General features: G+C 42.3%; 1 protein-coding gene across 1 annotated transcript in view; it reads right to left on the reverse strand.

The window, feature by feature from the left end:
• The window catches only part of SCN11A (sodium voltage-gated channel alpha subunit 11), a 137,861-nt gene that overhangs the window by 28,759 nt on the left and 95,194 nt on the right, over positions 1-13,908 (reverse strand). Inside the window, exons 19-23 of the mRNA XM_049693628.1 lie at positions 12,605-13,036; positions 9,959-10,078; positions 9,080-9,194; positions 6,574-6,728; positions 3,091-3,264 (exon numbers count right to left, since the gene is read on the reverse strand). Of these exons, the coding sequence (XP_049549585.1) occupies positions 3,091-3,264; positions 6,574-6,728; positions 9,080-9,194; positions 9,959-10,078; positions 12,605-13,036 (996 nt within the window). The remainder of the gene's footprint in view (positions 1-3,090; positions 3,265-6,573; positions 6,729-9,079; positions 9,195-9,958; positions 10,079-12,604; positions 13,037-13,908) is intronic.

Consider the following 13,908-nt stretch of genomic DNA (forward strand, 5'->3'; position numbering starts at 1 on the left):
AATTATTTCCATTTCTTTGCTACTATGAACAATAGCAAACTGGACAGACGTGTGCATTTTTCCTGGGTACATACACAAAAGTTTTCCTTAAATGTATAACTAGAAGTGGTATTTCTGGGTTTGTAAATTGGGCTCATTTGTAATTTTACTTAAGAGCGCAAAACTTTCCACAAACTGTACGATAGTTAGCAGTGACTAAAAATTCCATTTTCCTAAATTTTTCTCATATTAGATATTATCCAACTTAAAAACTTTTGTCTATCTGATGAGTAAAAAGAAGTGTCTCATTTTAATATGCACTTCTGTGCTAACTGGTGATATGACTAGTGTGTATTTCTTTATACATTTATTAGCAACTTGAGCTCCTTCTGTGAATTGCCTATTTTCATCCTCCCATTCTTACACTGCGTTGTCTTTTTCTTGTTGATCTGTAGGGAGTATTTACACACTGTAGACAATAACTATCTGTTATGTATATGGCAAATACTGTCTCCAGGGTCTAGCCTGTCTTTAACTATAATTATGGTATTGTTGAACAAAAAAAAAAGTTTTACATTTTGAAATAGGTAAACTTATGTCTATATGTATGTACGTATGTATTTGTGGTTGTGTTTGCATTTTCTTACTCCACAATTATAAAGATCATTTTATATAATCTTGAGTAACAAGCAACATAAAAGGAGTATTCACATACACTCTCTCTCATTTAATCCGCACGACAATGCCCTGAATTAGGCAGTGTTGTACATCACTACCACGTTACAGATAAGGAAGCCTGAAACTCAGAGGATCAGCAACTTGTTTCACGTGGAATTGGGTCTGTATGATGCTAAGGTTGATAATAGTAATAGTGGACCACACTTATTGTTTTTTGTTTTTTGTTTTTTTGCAGTACGCCGGCCTCTCACTGTTGTGGCCTCTCCCGTTGCGGATCGCAGGCTCTGGACGCGTAGGCTCAGCGGCCATGGCTCACGGGCCCAGCCGCTCCGCGGCATGTGGGATCTTCCTGGACCGGGGCACGAACCCGTGTCCCCTGCATCGGCAAGCAGACTCTCAACCACTGCGCCACCAGGGAAGCCCCGGACCACACTTACTGAGTGCTTTCTCTGGGATTTATAGAGATATATATTTACAGGATTATTTCTTTTCTTGCTCTACTCATTTCTGTTCCATTCATTTCGTTGTCAACTTTATGTTTGTCTCATTAAATAAGTTTGTGAGCCTCCCCTCTTTTTCTGTTCTTTGTAACAATTTAAACAAGGTTGGAGTTAACTGCTCGCCTTAGTCAGTTCAGGCTGCTATAACAGAATACCATACAATAGCCTGGATGTATAAACAACAGAAATTTCTCACAGTCTGGAGGCTGGGAAGTCCAAGATTAAGATGCTGGCAGTCAGTGTCTGGTTGAGGGCCTATTTCCTGGTTCATAGACAGCCATCTTCTCCCTGTCTTCACATGGCAGAAGGAGTGAGAAAACCCTGTGGGGTCTCTTTTATAAGATCACTAATCCCATTCATGAGGGTTCAGGAATAAATGTCTTAGTCACCTCCCAAACACCAAAACACTGGAGATTAGGTTTCAACACACAAATTTGGAGCAGGGGTGGGATACAAACATTCAGTCTATAGCCACTGCTCCTTGGAAGTTTGCTAAACTTGTTTTCAGAACCACCTGGGCCTAATATCCTTTTTGAAAGTGTGGTATTCAACTACTGTTTTGATATTTAAATGGCTATTGTTAGATTTATGTTTTCAATTTTGTATCTGGTCAAATTTGGGCAATTTAGCATCTACACTCTCATTTTTACCCATATGAAAATTTATGTCAAAACTTCAAGCACTTTGCTTGAGGTTACACAGAAAGAAAGTAAACAAAGAAGATTTAGAATCAGTCTCCTAAGTTTAGGCCAGTAAACCACAGGTCCTAGATCAGAAATACCAATAATCTTTCCATTGTCTTATGCATTTTTCACTATAATCTAATAAGATAATGGGTATAGAGTGATTAGCACTCTGGAAACTCATAGGGATCGACATGATGATCATGGGGTTGCTTGTGTTGGAGCTCCAATGGCACTGATGCTTTTCTGAAATTCCTGAACCACACGACTTATTTGTGCACACCAACAAAATTATGGCTCTCCAGTGTGGTGTGCTGATCACACGGCTTATGCTATGCATTTGTCATATCTACTTCCTTAAATAGCAGGGACAAAGTCTAACAAATTAGGTCATGGTAGCAAGGATATAGATAGATGTTAAAATCAAGGGCTTTGGAGTGAGGCTTACTAGGTTTGAGTCTCACCTCCATCACTTCTAGCTGGGCAAACTTGAACATGTTTCTTAGCCTCTCTATGACTTAGTTTACTCCTTTGTATCTGGGAAAAATAACAATAACTACCACACGGAAAGGCTGTGAAAACTAAAAGACAGAATGCATATGAGGCATATGGCAAAGTACTGCTTTCTCTGGTACAGAGTAAACAGTGGAAAAATGTGATCTACTGTTACTACTACTGGCCTTAGCATCATACAGACCAAAGTATGAATTCCAATTTCACCTGAAACAAATTGCTAACCCTCTGAGCTTCAGGTTTCCTTGTCTGTAATGTGGTAGGTGATATATAGGTCTGCTTAACTTGGAACATTGTTGTTCAGATTAAATGAAAAAATGTATGTGAATAATCCTCTTTGTTGCTTGACAATTAAGACGGAGACCAGTCTAATCTGCTCGCTGCTGAGCTGCTTTGAGAAGTTTTGAAAAGAAATGAAAAGTTGGAAGGAGAAGTAAAAGTAGAGAATATGCAAAGTTATCCTAGATTTACATCAGACATAAGCAGTGCTTATGGAGAGAAGTGAATGAGTACTATCATGGAAAGGGTTGAGGTGGTGAGCGTATGAGATGCAGCGTATGAGGAATGGGAACGAGGAAAGGCTGGACTGCTGATGGATGAATGTGAAGAAAAATATTTTGGAGAGGCACTCATATAAGGCACACAGGAAAAGCAGCTCCCATGTGATCCCCTCCTCCACCCCTACCCACCCACCCCTCAACCCCCACCTGCATGGGACACAGAGATGGTAAACTTACAATCACAATGATGAAATCGAGCCAGCACCAGGCACTGGTGAAATACTTCCTAAATCCAAAGGCCACCCATTTCAGACCCATCTCCAAGATAAAAATGTATGTGAAAATACTGTCAGTACAATTAAGTATTTTTTGGATTTTGGGTTGTGTACCAAGGTAAATATCTTCAAATACCTGAAATGACAAAGCACATCCATAGGCCAAGTTGAACTCTTTGCTGACTGTAACTTTTATTTTTCTTCCTTATTTGAATAAACTAGTACCTCTCTTGGTGACAAGGTTTTGTACAAAAGGTATTAAGGCTGAACTTTTCCAATAGAAAAAATTCCTTGAGTAAGGAAAACCAGAAGAAGGAAAATCCTATTTCTAGATTTCTGTTGCCACTATAGTTCCCCAGGCTCTCATCACTGGCTCCTGGAATATTTTTTTTAAAAATCTTAAAAAAAAAAAAATCTTCACCACATTATCTCCTGGTCTTCCTAATCCTTTCAACTCTTGCCAACAATATCTTGCCAACTTTTCCAGAACCTCCCAGTGGCATACACCATCTCTCTCATCCCCCTAGTTACCTGGATGGCTCTATTTCAGTGGCTCTTTGTTGCTTATAACATCAAGTCCAAACACCTTAAACCCACACTCTGGATCCTGCCAACCCTGAGGCTCGTCATCTTCCACCACAAACAGCATTATCCGTTACCCCAGTGTTCCCTACAGATGTGATCATTTTGTATGTGAACCATGATTTGCAAAAGTTTGGGAAGCAGTGGGCTAGAGCTCCCAATGTAAATTACTTTGAATATTAAATTTCATTAAGTGTGATTTATGAAAATTAGATATCCAAGCTTTTGGAGAGACGCTTTTCCATGCTACATCCAAACTTCCTTCACCTGAAGTATGTGTGCGTGTGACTCTTCAGGGCCTATATTACTAGGGTGTAAGCTGTCCTTTTGGTCTTTACAGTGTTACTGAGGATGAAAGAAAAGGGAGAAGAGATACTAAACCTGCCAAGTCATTTGGCAGGCAATGCCAAATGAAGGCAAGAAAGAAATCAGCCCTGCTGTCAGGGACTAAGGTAATCCCACAGTCCCACAACCCTAGGGAAAAAGAATAAAGAATAAAACAGTCTCACTTCCAACCCCCAAGTGGGCTTTTGACTGAAGAAGGCCCTTCATCTCCTCCTCTGCCCCACTGGCTCCTGGTCAGCATTTAAGATCTCAGCTTAGCTTATATCTTCTATAGGAAACTGTCCTTCTTCCACAGGAATAGGTTAGGTGCCATCCTACATGGCCCCATGTCACCCACTGCTTCTCTGACTGTATCACTATGGTCCTGGTCTATAATTTTCTGGACTCCATCTGTCTTCCCTACTAGCCTCCAAGCTCCTGAAGGTCAGGGATTGTCTGTTTGCCTCTTGAGGAGAGACATATCTGAGTGGTGTTGGAAGCTCATTTCCTCTCTCATTTTGAAAACTTGGCAACAAGCTGGCTCAGCAGGTCTGAGTTTGCCCAATGGAAGAGCAGGCTGATATCAGCAACTGAGCTTTGGAAGCTCCCATAATATAACTAGGCCATTTCCTAATCCAGGAAGCTCCCATTATTAAGTAGTTGCCCAAATCAGAGCTTCTCAAACTCTAATGAGCCCCAAATCACTTAGGTTCTGATTCAGCCGGCCTGGGGTGGGCCCAAGACTCTGCATTTTTAATAAGCTGCCAGGTGATATGACGCTGCTGGTTCATATGCCACATACGGTGGTGAGGGACTAGATGTTTCTTGTCTCCATTTCTCTATAAATACGTGTAGTGAAACAGGGCCTGGGTCCCTCTCCCGGAACCCCCTGCATTGTGTGCTCAGTATCACTGCCCAGCCTACGCTTGCCTCATCTGAAGGCAGATGAGGACTAGGAGGATTGTGTGCCCTCTGCTACTTTTCTGATTATAAGTTTTCTCACACGGTGCATGGGGTGTGTGTCTGTGACCTTGTGACAACACCACTGCTTTTCTACTGACTAACACAGGGCGTGGCAGACAACAATGACCATTTGTGGAATAAATGCAAGAACGCTGTCTTTTGGAAGTGTAGACAGCTGGTGAGATGTAATCACCAGAAGATTACAGGGAACCCTACAGGGTGAGCGATAAAAATTAATGAAGGGAGTTCTCTGGGATGGTCTTAGGGAAATTTTCTTTTTTGTTTCAGGGACAATTTATATTGCAGTAAGCAGGTAAATGGGGATGTCTGTTGATCACAGGCTCTGGTGGGCCCCCATGTGTGCTCTTCTCCTTTCACCTAGAGATTACACAGGTGTAAAGCACTAACCAGGAAGGCAGGGGTGTAGGAACAAGACATGTCCTTGTCCCTCCTAGCAACTTGTGAAATGTTCTGTGACTCTAAATCCATAAGGGATAGCTCAGTACTCCATTCACTTGACATGACAAATAATAAGAGAATTTAGTTTTATATTATGGCCATTTTAAGAGGAGACACAGAACATAATGGGAGGGAGAGAGAGAAACATGTAGGTGATAAGAGAGAACACACTGTTGCCCAAGGTGAGGATATATGTGCAGAGGAGGAAAGATGGACTACAAGGTGAGAAGAGAGAGGAGAAAGGAGTTAATGACTATATGGCTAGGGAGGCTGGTGGATTTAGTTATTTCCAAACCTCACTGGAAATCACACCATACCTCAATTTAGAAGGATCTGTCATACACATAAAGTGGTATCTCTTTGTCTCTCCTCTCAAGGGATCATGAGTGGTGAAAAATACCAAGGCAACTTATATCCTAATCTGGTCCCTGTTGACTTCTCCTCCTAATGTTTTACCTTTTAGAAAGCAGCACTATGGTCTTCAGAAAAAAAGAGAATAGGAGCATTGCCGTCTAGAGGAGGAAACGTGTAGGATACAGTGAAAATGTCTAGAAATCCTCCATGAATGATGGACAGACTTGGAGCCAAGGGCAAGACTCCAATAGCCACTTTAAAGTGCCTATTTGGGGACTTCCCTGATGGTCCAATGGTTAAGACTACACACTTCCATTGCAGGGGGCACGGGTTCAATCCCTGGTAGGGGAACTAAGTTCCCGCATGCTGTGTGGTGCAGCCAATATATAAAGAAAGGAAAGAAAGAAAAGGAAGGAAGGAAGGAAGGAAGGAAGGGAGGGAGGGAGGGAGGGAGGGAGGGAGGAAGGAAGGAAGGAAGGAAGGAAGGAAGGAAGGAAAGAAAGAAAGAAAGAAAGAAAAAAGAAAAAGTGCCAATTTGGGTCATCCTTCCCACAGGTAAAGCATCTTCGGCTTGGGGATTTCCCAGTTGTAGCATTCCTCCAGAACTTGTTGTGCAAAACCCTGTCCCCTAAGGGGATACAACAGCAGAGATCCCACTTCTTCTTGGTCTCCCCACATTCACAGCCCAGTGAGGGGCCAAGTCAGAATGAAGCCACCCAGCTGCCTTGATCCCCAATGTCCCCAACAAGACATGATAATTTACCAGTGCCCCACTGCTCAGCAGAATCACAAAGATAATAAAGCTCTCAAACCAGCTGTGTTTCACTATTTGGTAGCAGGTTTTCCGCAGGTTCCACCAAATGATCCAGGGGAACTTCCTCTTGTCCATAGTACAGCATGGAGAGCAGCAATCCAGGCCTGCAAGGAATTAGCATCACTATCATTAGTGTCTATAATACATGTGCATTAATAGCCCAACTCTTCACCCCTCCTTGTACACACCATGTGAGTGGAGTCTTTTTCCAACCCCTTGAAGCTGGGCTCAACCATGTGACAACATTTGGCCAACAGAGCAGAACAGGAGTCATAATGTGCCAGTTCTGACTCAGTGAGAAATTCAACAAAGATATAGAACTATAGGAAATATAAAAAAGAACCAATCAGAACTGAAGAATAACTAAAATGAAAAATGCACTGGAGGGAATTAACAGATTAGAGGATGCAGAAGAATGAAATCAGTGATCTGGAAGACAGGGTAGTGGAAATCACCCAATCAGAACAGCAAAAAGAAGAATTTTTTTAAATGTGAAGAGTTTAAGGGATCCCTGAGACAACATCAAGCATACTAACATTAGCATTATAGGGGCCTCAGAAGGAGAAAAAGGACAAAAGACTTATTTGAAGAAATAATGGCTGAAAACTTCCCTAATCTGGGGAAGGAAACAGACATCCAAGTTTGGAGATTGGGAGCACAGAGGTTCCCAAACAAGATGAACCCAAAGAGATCCATGCCAAGATACATTATAATTAAAATGTCAAAAAATTAAAGATAAAGAGAGACTCTTAAAAGCAGCAAGAGAAAAAGAACTAGCTTTACACAAGAGAACCTCCATAAGACTGTCAGATGATTTTTCAGCAGAAACTTTACAGAGCAAAGGGAATGGCACAATAGATTCAAATTTTTGACATTTTAATTATAATGTGTCTTGGTGTGGATTGCATTATTATTGTATTATTCAATCTTTCCTACATTTTCTAAGTCTTCGTTGAAGTTCTTACTGGAATGAAGTTCATTTTCCTCCCTAGTTTGGTCAGAATTCTTATGATCATCTCTTTGAATTCTTTATTAGGTAAATTACTTACCTCTGTTTCTTTAGGGTTTTTCCTGGGTTTTTATTTTGCTGTTTCATTTGGAATACATTTCTCTATCTCCTCATTATGACTTTCAGTTTTTGTTTCTATGAACTAGGTTAAACAGCTACCTATCTTGGTCTGGAAGGAGTGGACTCGTGTGTGAGTATCTCGTGTAGATGGCTTGCACCTGGCAGCTTTAGCAGGGTAACTAGGGCTGGAGCTTGCCAGGGGCAATCTCTGGGGAGCACTCCTCCTAAGTCCACCCAGGCTGGACAGCTGGGGTTAGAGAGGGCTTGGGCTGGAGTCAGTCCCTGGGGAGTACTGAGGCCAAGGCTGTCTTGGTGGGGTGGCTAGAGCTGGAGTGAGTGAGGGCTAGGGGGAGTTCTAGGGGTAACTCAAACAAAGGTGCTCTCTGGTGCCTCTGACCCCACAGAGGGCTCCAGTACTTCCCTGCTCATTTGGGAGAAGCTCTAGGGTTAGTACATGGATTTCCTTCCAGCATAGTCTAGATGCCCTTTAAACTGCTGTTTTCTTGCTGCATCCCAAGGTAGGTGAGTCTGTGCTCTGGCCCCGTAGCCATATTCCTTCCTACTGTAGGTCACTAAGTTGGGGTGGGATTCCCATGGATACCATGTCTCCGTCTTTCCTACCTGTTTCTATGTGGTCTTTCTATGTGCAGTAGCTGTTCAATCAACCCTCAGGTCTTTTTCAGGAGGAACTGCTCTATAAGTAGGTGTAGAGTTGGTGTGTCCATGGAAGGAGGTGAGCTCAGGGACTTCCTACGCCACTATCTTGGACCCTTGCTCCCAGAGAAAAATCTTGAGAGATGAGTTGAGGGCCTGGCAAGGGCTCTAGTCAACCCCAGACTTATGGTCAAGTTCTCTTGGTCTATGACCTCTAGTACATCCTGACAATTGATGCACTGGGAACTCTACCAAGTGGCAAAAATACCGGCCCAGTGGGCTTTCTGGGAAAGTTTTCTAGATTTTCTGCCCTGGTACTTGGGCTGTACAAGTTGACCCCACCTAAATCAAGAATTTCCTGAGGGCTTCCCTGGTGGCGCAGTGGTTGAGAGTCCGCCTGCCGATGCAGGGGACACGGGTTCGTGCCCCGGTCCGGGAAGATCCCACATGCCGCGGAATGTCTAGGCCCGTGAGCCATGGCCGCTGAGCCTGTGCGTCCGGAGCCTGTGCTCCGCAACGAGAGACGTCACAACAGTGAGAGGCCCGCATACCGCAAAAAAAAAAAAAAAAAAAGAATTTCATGAAATGGTCCCAAGAATCCAGGGAAGACTCTTCACTTTTGTCTCCAGTAGAAGCAGAAAGAAGGCATCTATCAAAACCATAGATCTTCAAAAAATAACAGAATCCCACCCAAATATTCCATGAACTGAATGTAGGAATACTGCCACTTACCTTTGGGCAAACATCTCTCTGGTTCCTTTTTGGGAACCATTTCAAGTACCCGCCTAAAGGGATCCTGTGGACCAGTGGTGCTACATTCTGAGAGCACACTCGTAGCATCAGACTTCTGTACGTCAGAACAAAGAAAGGGGGAATCACTTTCCAACACCCTCTGTCACCATGGTTAATACCTAATACCTTATTTTATGACTTTTTATGCATGAAATTAGCTAGGCAAAGGTATGAGGGGTGTCTAGAAAGTATACCTCTTGTTGCGTTCTTTCCTAAATGTTCTGACCAGCCCTGACTTCAGGAAAGAATTCTTTAACTGCTCTCCCTTGGTTGATGAAAGATAAGGCACATGAAGACACAGTGCCTCAACCTTTTCCTCCCTCTAAATCTTCTTACCTGATCTGCTGACTAACCCCAAATATGGAAGCCAGGTGATGAGAAGGATGCTACTTTACTGAGACTGAAACTGTCAGCTACCTCAACTCCCAGAATTATAGGCCTAGAACAGTGTTTCTCGTTGATTTTACCCTCCAGTAGACATTTTGGCAATGTCATTGATTTTACCCTTTAGGAGACATTTTGTCAATGTCTAAAGACATTTTTTATTTTTACAATAGGGGGATGCTATGGGCATCTAGTGGGTAGAGGCCAGAGTACTGCTGAACACCCTATAATACACAGAATAGTCCACATAACACAGAATTATCCTGTCCCAAATGTCACAGTGGAGAGGTTGAGAAACCCTGGCCTAGACCTTTGCTTAAGATCTAATTCTGGCAGTTTGCCTTGTACTAATCTTGATATTTTTCCACAGTGGCTATCTTGGAGAAGGTGTATGGATGAGCCATGTTTCTTCTGGGAACACCCTGGGAAAATTACCTTTCGGGGATTCTGTACCGACAGATAAAGATCACCTTCAGAGAATATGTCCATTTCCACACTCTGGGCTCCTGGACTGGTGGGCTCCTTGGTCTTCTGATGGAGTTCACTGGCCTGACACTGAGAAACCCCGAGTAGAATTAATATTCCTCCTGGACATCTCACTTGAGATGAAACAAGTTTGAATTCTATTTGGTTTTCTGTTTGTCATGAAAATTATTACATTATTAACATTTTTCGCTTTACTTTTGAAAACTGATCCTGGAAAAAGTCAACATAAAATAATTCTGGAACACTACTATAGGAAACAGATAGCAAAACTTACTCATAAGTAATATAATCAAAACAATATGGTTTGGATACAAAATTCACCAAATAATTAAGAGGTGAAACTTACTGTAGCCTTTCAATTCAATGGCAAAATAATAAATTGTTTAATAAATGGTACTGGCATAATTAGTTATCCCTGAAAAAATATTACAATGTCAGAATACAGTAAAAATTAAAATCCATAATCATTTGATATTCTGATATAAAAACAGATGTATAAAAATATTAGAAGAATAACTAGGAAAATAATATTTTACTCTGTTGGGTACAGAGGGTTGGCTTAGCAAAATAGGTAACTGAAAGACATAAAGAAAATATGAAAATATATCACAACATAAAAATAAAAACTAAATTTTGTCTTATGACCTGCAGCTAAATCCAAGAAGGATATATGCAAAGTCACACCTTAAGTAAAGGTTTCATCCTAAAATCTATGTGAGGGTTCCTGTGAATCTGACACTGGAAGGTCATGATTTAAGAACACTTTTCCCCTTTGAACATATACACACAATAAACAGGTACACATTATCTATGGACCAGACACAGAACAAAAATATAAAGTAATAACAATTTAAAGCATGTAGCAGGTAATGGTGAATAAAAGTGCCCCGTGTGAGGAAGGAAACCACAGTTATGTCCAAAGCTTGAAACTATGGGCTGGGTTGAAGTTCTTGCACTTAAGAGAGAAAGTCAAAAGAAGCTGTGGTTTTTGTGACCACCTAGAGGGGTGGGATAGGGAGGGTGGGAGAGAGGGAGACGCAAGAGGGAAGAGATACGGGGATATATGTATATGTAGAGCTGATTCACTTTGTTATAAAGCAGAAACTAACACACCTTTGTAAAGTAATTATACTCCAATAAAGATGTTAAAAATAAATAAACAAATAAAAGAAGCTGTGGCCAAGGCTTGGGATTACAATTATACAAAGCTGCAAACCTAGAGAGGAAGGAGGAAGCACAGCCTCAGAAACAAGACCTGGGCAATGGGAGCCACTGGTTCAGTGACTGGATCTGCAAAATGCCTAGTATCACTATTAGACAGGAATCCCAAGTTGGCAATACAAGACTTAGTTCTGAAATGGATCCTCTAGGAGGGTCAATTAAAGATACCACAGAACTTAGACTGCAAAGAGAGGGACAGATCGTCCCACAAAGATGAGCTTTCAAATTCACACTCCAAAATGTATGAGGAGACAAACATAAAACCAGTAGCCCTCAAAAATTAGCTACAGGGAGGTGAATTTACTCGAGAAAAAAGTGAAATTAGCATAGTAATCTGAAAGCATCATGAAAATTAACAAGTTTAGAATTTAATTTAAAAAAGATATACAGAATTTCGCTTCCTGGATAGTAAAGTAAGAAGCTCTGCAGACATGCTCCACAGGAAAATTAACATAAGTGGTGGAAAGTATTCGTAAAAAATCATTTAAGTTTCTGGAAATTGTCCTAAGGGCATACAGCAAATGAAGAAATATTTACTAAAAAAACTACACATTTCAGTAATAACAGCAGGAGTCTATGTCACTTGAGCCATGATCTGCTCTCTTCCTTCCCACCCCCAGCTCAGTTTGACAGAAGCTCCACTCTAGGCAGATGTGACCAAGAAGATGGGGCTCCCTTTACCCTCAGCTCCCAATCAAGAGATATGTATCTCACCAGAAGGTGCAGGTTACCAACGTTTCTCATCTCCTCCAACTCTGAGTTGAAGAGGCTAAATTTCTGGTGAATGTGGCCAAGAAGTTGGATTTCCTTTTTCAATTCAGTTTCTACTCATAGGACAGAGACTCTATTCCAGGTTCAAAAGCTTGAGAATACCGGGGTGCTGATCACCCTTACTCTAGCTAGTTTGCAGGGCAGAGGTTCCATGAAGGAAGAGGGAGGCTGAGAGATGAGAGACTACTACTGCCCCTCCGAGTACCAGGGGTAGCGGCTATGGCTAAGTGATCCTTCCCAGGGTGGTAGGCAATACGTAAGAAACAAAATCTCTTTTTGTGCTATTCACTTCACCTTCCACACTCCCTTTCTCACCTTTCAGCCAATTCAAACTCTATACTTCTTCTTTTAGGGCTCAACCAAAGGCACTTGATTCCCCTTTTGCCCCAGCCCACTCTGATCGTGTTCCCCTCTGAACTCCTCTGACACCGCCCACCTGTGCCACATGTGCAGGACCATGATCAGAACCAGCCCCGGATGTGCAGCTGCCACATTTTATACCCTTATCATCTCTGCATAGTGCTCAGAACAGGGCAGGCCACCAGTGCCCTATGGCAACTCTAGCTTTGTACAACCTCTAAGTCTACGTGTGAACCTTCATACCTGTTTTCCAGCCTCAGGTTGTGTGATAGGCTGTGCCTTATCTTCACCAGGGGATTCAGCATCATCTTCTTCCTCTGCTAGTGGGGCCAACCAAGTCCGATCATGCCCGACACTCAAGGTCTTTGGTGCGGAAGTCAGTACACCAAACTCCTCCCAGGTCTCTGGGCCCTTTCTCATCTCTGTGACCAGGGGAATGACACCTTTGCTCTCTGCCTCAGGGCCTTCTGTCACCTCTTCTTCCTTTGGTAAATGTTGTCTCCTGCACCACTTGGTACAAAAATGCTCAAGAGTGCATATGACAAAACAAAAAGCCCGGCAGAACCGGTCCAAGGCTAACTGGACTTTGGTTTTCCTGACCTCTCCTTCCAAGTGTCCATCTCTCTCCTCATTGCTGAAGGAATTGAGCAGCAAGGCAATGAAGAGGTTGAGTACCTGGGAAGGGGCAAAGGGAGGGGGGACATAAGGAGAATGAAAAATTTAGCAAAGGAAAGAATACAGTAGGTTTCCACAACAACTTTTCCCCAAGACCCAAAACAAAATCAAATGAGAGTTCTATGTCCTTCTGCCTCCCAAGAAAGTTCATCTGTAAAATAAATAAAAGGAGAGAAGATTGAGGAAGTAATAGGGACATCAAGATAAGACCAAAGAAAAACTGAAGTTAAAGGGTGCAGACAGACATATCCAGTCTGTCTGCGTGTAAGCAGCACATATTGTAGAACCTGGCCAGGGTAAGGCTGAATGGCAAAACCATGTGGCAAAATCAAAAGTGGATATTCCTTGGGGATCAGCCAGAATTATGAGGTTGGACTTTCTCTGGAATTGCCCACAGGGATATGGGTCTGATGTCTAAGACTGCTGTGCTAGGAGGTCCTCTCCTGTCTGCACAATTTGAGAGATGGTATACTTGTGCAGGCTTTTTTAAATCTCTTTTGTTTGTGGCTCTCGCCAGCTCAAACATATACAGCTCTCTGGGAGAAGTGTCTTGTGGGTGTTAACGGGTCTAGTCACTCTTCCTCAGCTTCACCAGGAGAATTCCCAGGTCCGAATCTTTGCTCAAGCTCTCCTCTATTTGCTAAGTCCTCTTTGCATCTTAAGTGCCCTTCTCAAGTACTGTGTCTCCCACAAAGCCTTTCTTAGTGCTCCCTTCCTACTCCCTTGGGTGATACCCTGCCCTTCTGATCTTTCGTATCTCTTACTGTCTATCAACATCACTTATTAGGTATTTAGGAGAGTTAATTTTATTTCTATGTGGATTGCTAATTATATTTGCATGATAGCCCCAACTCAGTTCTGAAGAACTTATG

The sequence above is a fragment of the Orcinus orca genome, chromosome 10, assembly GCF_937001465.1.
Source record: "Orcinus orca chromosome 10, mOrcOrc1.1, whole genome shotgun sequence".
NCBI lineage: Eukaryota > Metazoa > Chordata > Mammalia > Artiodactyla > Delphinidae > Orcinus > Orcinus orca.